This window comes from Puntigrus tetrazona, chromosome 1 (genome assembly GCF_018831695.1).
Source record: "Puntigrus tetrazona isolate hp1 chromosome 1, ASM1883169v1, whole genome shotgun sequence".
In the NCBI taxonomy this organism is placed as follows: domain Eukaryota; kingdom Metazoa; phylum Chordata; class Actinopteri; order Cypriniformes; family Cyprinidae; genus Puntigrus; species Puntigrus tetrazona.
In genome coordinates, this window is record NC_056699.1 from 8747826 (window position 1) to 8751158 (window position 3333).

The following is a 3333-nucleotide window of genomic DNA, read 5'->3' on the forward strand; positions in this document are numbered from 1 at the left end:
GCTATTTTAAATACTAAAAATATTTCGCTTTGACTGATGCTGTATAATACACATCTTTTAGTCGAAATAGGAATAAACATATATAAGCGAGTGAACTTAATGAAATGAACTAAAAGCAAAACAAAATGTAATTAAATGGAAAACTATTAAATAAGAGTTGCGTAATAATCTAGACGGCGTTAAAGGAAACGAAAGCATTTAAGAACGTTTCCGTTTTTTAATGACATTTTCGAGTTTCTCAGAAAGAGATGAGCTGAATGTCACTACGATTTTGTTTCATAAACAATATGAAACCTTGTAAAAGCATCAGCTCCGAATGATCTTTTCTATTAAGCTCCTTTTAGCTTCACACTTTTAACGTCAAATTAAACTGTAACTTTTTAAAGGCATAATTACATCCCAGCATGTCATGCTTATTAATGTATTAAATAAAATATATTAATTTACCGGAGTTGCCGCTTGAATATTTAAAGTCCAACAAAAACGTAGTTTAAAAATCACCTTTTCAAACTGACAAAGGCACCGCTCCCGTTTCATTTAATGGGCTCATTACACTCAATTAATCTTGGAATAAAGGTCATTCTGCGTCTCTTTAACTGGCTCTGTGTCTTTATCAGTGAAAGTTTCCAGACAGACAATGTGTTCGGCTCTTCTAAGTCTCTCAGACCTCACACAAATTATTCATTTTCACTTCCATCTCGTGTTCTGGGGCGCTCTATCCTGGTCGCCCGGTTGGCGCGGCACACTAATCAGCCGTGACGTGTTCAAAAGGCCTGGCGTTTTGTACCCACGCGGCTAAAGCTCTTACCGGGCCAGCCGGCTCAAAGACAATCTATTATAAGAGCCAGAGAAAAAGATGAGGTGGAGAGAGGGAGAGAGAGAGAGAGAGAGAGAGAGAGAGAGAGAGAAAGAGAGAGAGAGAGACAGAGAGAGAGAGAGAGAGAGACAGAGAGAGAGAGACAGAGAGAGAGAGAGAGAGTCAAAATGGGGGGCAATCTTTCTCTTCGCTCCAGAGGATCATTAGTCAAACTGTCTGAGAAAGAGAGAAAGAGAGAGCGAGCATAACCAAACTGTCACAGACTCGTTACGGTTTCAACCTTCTTGCCACCTTCCCATAATTCCCTGCGGTGGTTTCGTCTGGTGTGTAGGTATTCCCGCGTCACACAGCAGAAAAACNATATTTGTGCGACCCCGGGTCAGTCAAACACTGATTAAAATGTTTTTTGGGTAAAGGTGAGTCGACGCCGTGATTGTGCGGCTCAGGCCTGCTATTATCTTGATTACTGTCATTATCACGCAGACGGTTAATGACACATTTCGGTCATTTGTTAGGTCGGTGACACTCTGTACACTGCACTGCAGGAACACAATATAATCGTTTAGCCGAGGGGCATAAACACGGCAATATTTCCTGCAGGAGAATCTGACGAGAGGGAAAAAACTGTGCTGAGGGTGATAGCATGGAGAGGAGAGACGGGTAGGAGACGCAAACAAGAAAGAGGATGAGACCAGAGAAGACAAAAGACTAGACGACGAGAAGAGAAGAGACGGACAGTGAAAAGAGGAAGAGACAAGATGAGACGAGTCAAGAAGAGGAGACAGGACATGAGACGAGACAAGAAAGAAGAGACAAGTGAGAGACGAGAACGAGAGGAGACATGATGATAGAGGGTTTACAGAATAGGGAATGAGAGAGAAAAAAAACGAGAGACACTGGAGACAAGCAATAAGAAAAAAGATGAGACGAGACCAGTCAAAGAGAGAAAAGAAGAGAAGACGAGACGGAAAAGCAAAGGGAAACGAATGAGACGCATTGAGTAGACACAGATTGAAGAGGAAAATGGAAAATGCAATGAGGTGAAGATTAAAAAAAATGGTGATTGGACATGATTAAATGTAAGAGGAGACCAGCTAAGATGAGAGAAGAGAAAGACGCAATGAGTAAGAAGACGGGTTCAGAAGAGACAAATGAGAAAAGAGGAGAAGGGGTGAAATGATAAGAAGTTACGAGAAGAAGAGTGATGAGAAATTAAACGAAAGAGGCAAGGAAACAGATGAGAAGATGAGATGAAAGAGGAGAAGAGAGAGATGGACGAGGTGAGATGGAATGAGAGGAGACGAAGAGAAGAGAAGAGAAGAGAAGAGAAGAGAAGAGAAGAGAAGAGAAGAGAAGAGAAGAGAAGAGAAGAGAAAGGACAATGAGGATGAGAAGTTCTGAAGAGACAGATGAGACAAAATGAGACGAGAGGAGATTAAGAGAGAGAGGTGACGAGACATGGAGAAGAGAAAGGTCTGAAAGGAAGGTAAAACTGAGAGGAGACTAGAGGAGGAAGACAGAAGAGCTGATCTCACCGTGCAGTGGCTCTGCTGCTGCAGCACTGTGGGCACGTCTCCTCCGATGGGCATCTGTTTGTTCAGCTCCTCGTCCTTCACACTGATCCAGCGGCCCAGCTCCTCCAGCACCGACAGAAGACGGCTCCAGCGCTCAGCACTCGCCTCCAGGTGAGCCCTGCACACACATCCACACACTTCTGAGTACCACAGGTGAAGCCTGTGTGTGTGTGTGTGTGTGTGTGTGTGTGTGTGTGTGCGCATTAAAATAAACGTAGGGGAATGTAAAACGCATTTTAAAGCATGTGTGTGAAAAAAAATGGATCCTTAAAAAATGCAAGGTCAAAGTTATATATCTTAAATGCTTTAACAAATGTCTCAATGACCATTTAAAAGGTCTGAAATACGGGATGGAAAGACAGCCTGATGTGATCCTCAAACCTTAAACGGCTGTGATTTAGGAAATAAATACGAGCGCTTCTCCAAGACAGTGCTCAAAGCAGTTCACATTTAAGCCAATAGACTGATTATGACCTACTACTTATCCATTATAAAGATGTTTACTTTGTGCCGTTTATACTGTAATGTGTTGCAGAGGGTTGCTTATTTGATCTACAGCAGCCAGCAGTAGTAAAGCATTGATATTTCAAAATAAGAGTCTTGAGCTATTTATAATTATACAGATACTTGTATAACTGTACTAAAAAGACTATGCCAATATAATTGATACAGTTTAAAGTAAACACATGAGTAATGTCTCCTTGTGTCATTTTTTTGACGGAAAACAAGTTACAAGTTATATTTCATTTTAATTTGAGTTTTTTTATGTGCTGATTTATTTTTTTAAATGAAGTGTCAAGCCCTGATGTGTGTGTGTGTGTGTGTGTGTGTGTGCGTTAATGGATGCATTAGCAAGACTTGTAATTACATGTGTTCACTAATTACTGACTAATTAGATTAGAACACAATTAATGTTTTCCTCTCACACACACACACACACAC

At 41.1% G+C, this 3333-nt stretch overlaps 1 protein-coding gene across 1 annotated transcript in view; it reads right to left on the reverse strand.

Annotated features, from left to right (window-relative positions):
* The window catches only part of LOC122345778 (dystrophin-like), a 37943-nt gene that overhangs the window by 34196 nt on the left and 414 nt on the right, over nucleotides 1-3333 (reverse strand). The window contains exon 2 of the mRNA XM_043240232.1: nucleotides 2353-2509. Coding sequence (XP_043096167.1) covers nucleotides 2353-2509 — 157 coding nt within the window. The remainder of the gene's footprint in view (nucleotides 1-2352; nucleotides 2510-3333) is intronic.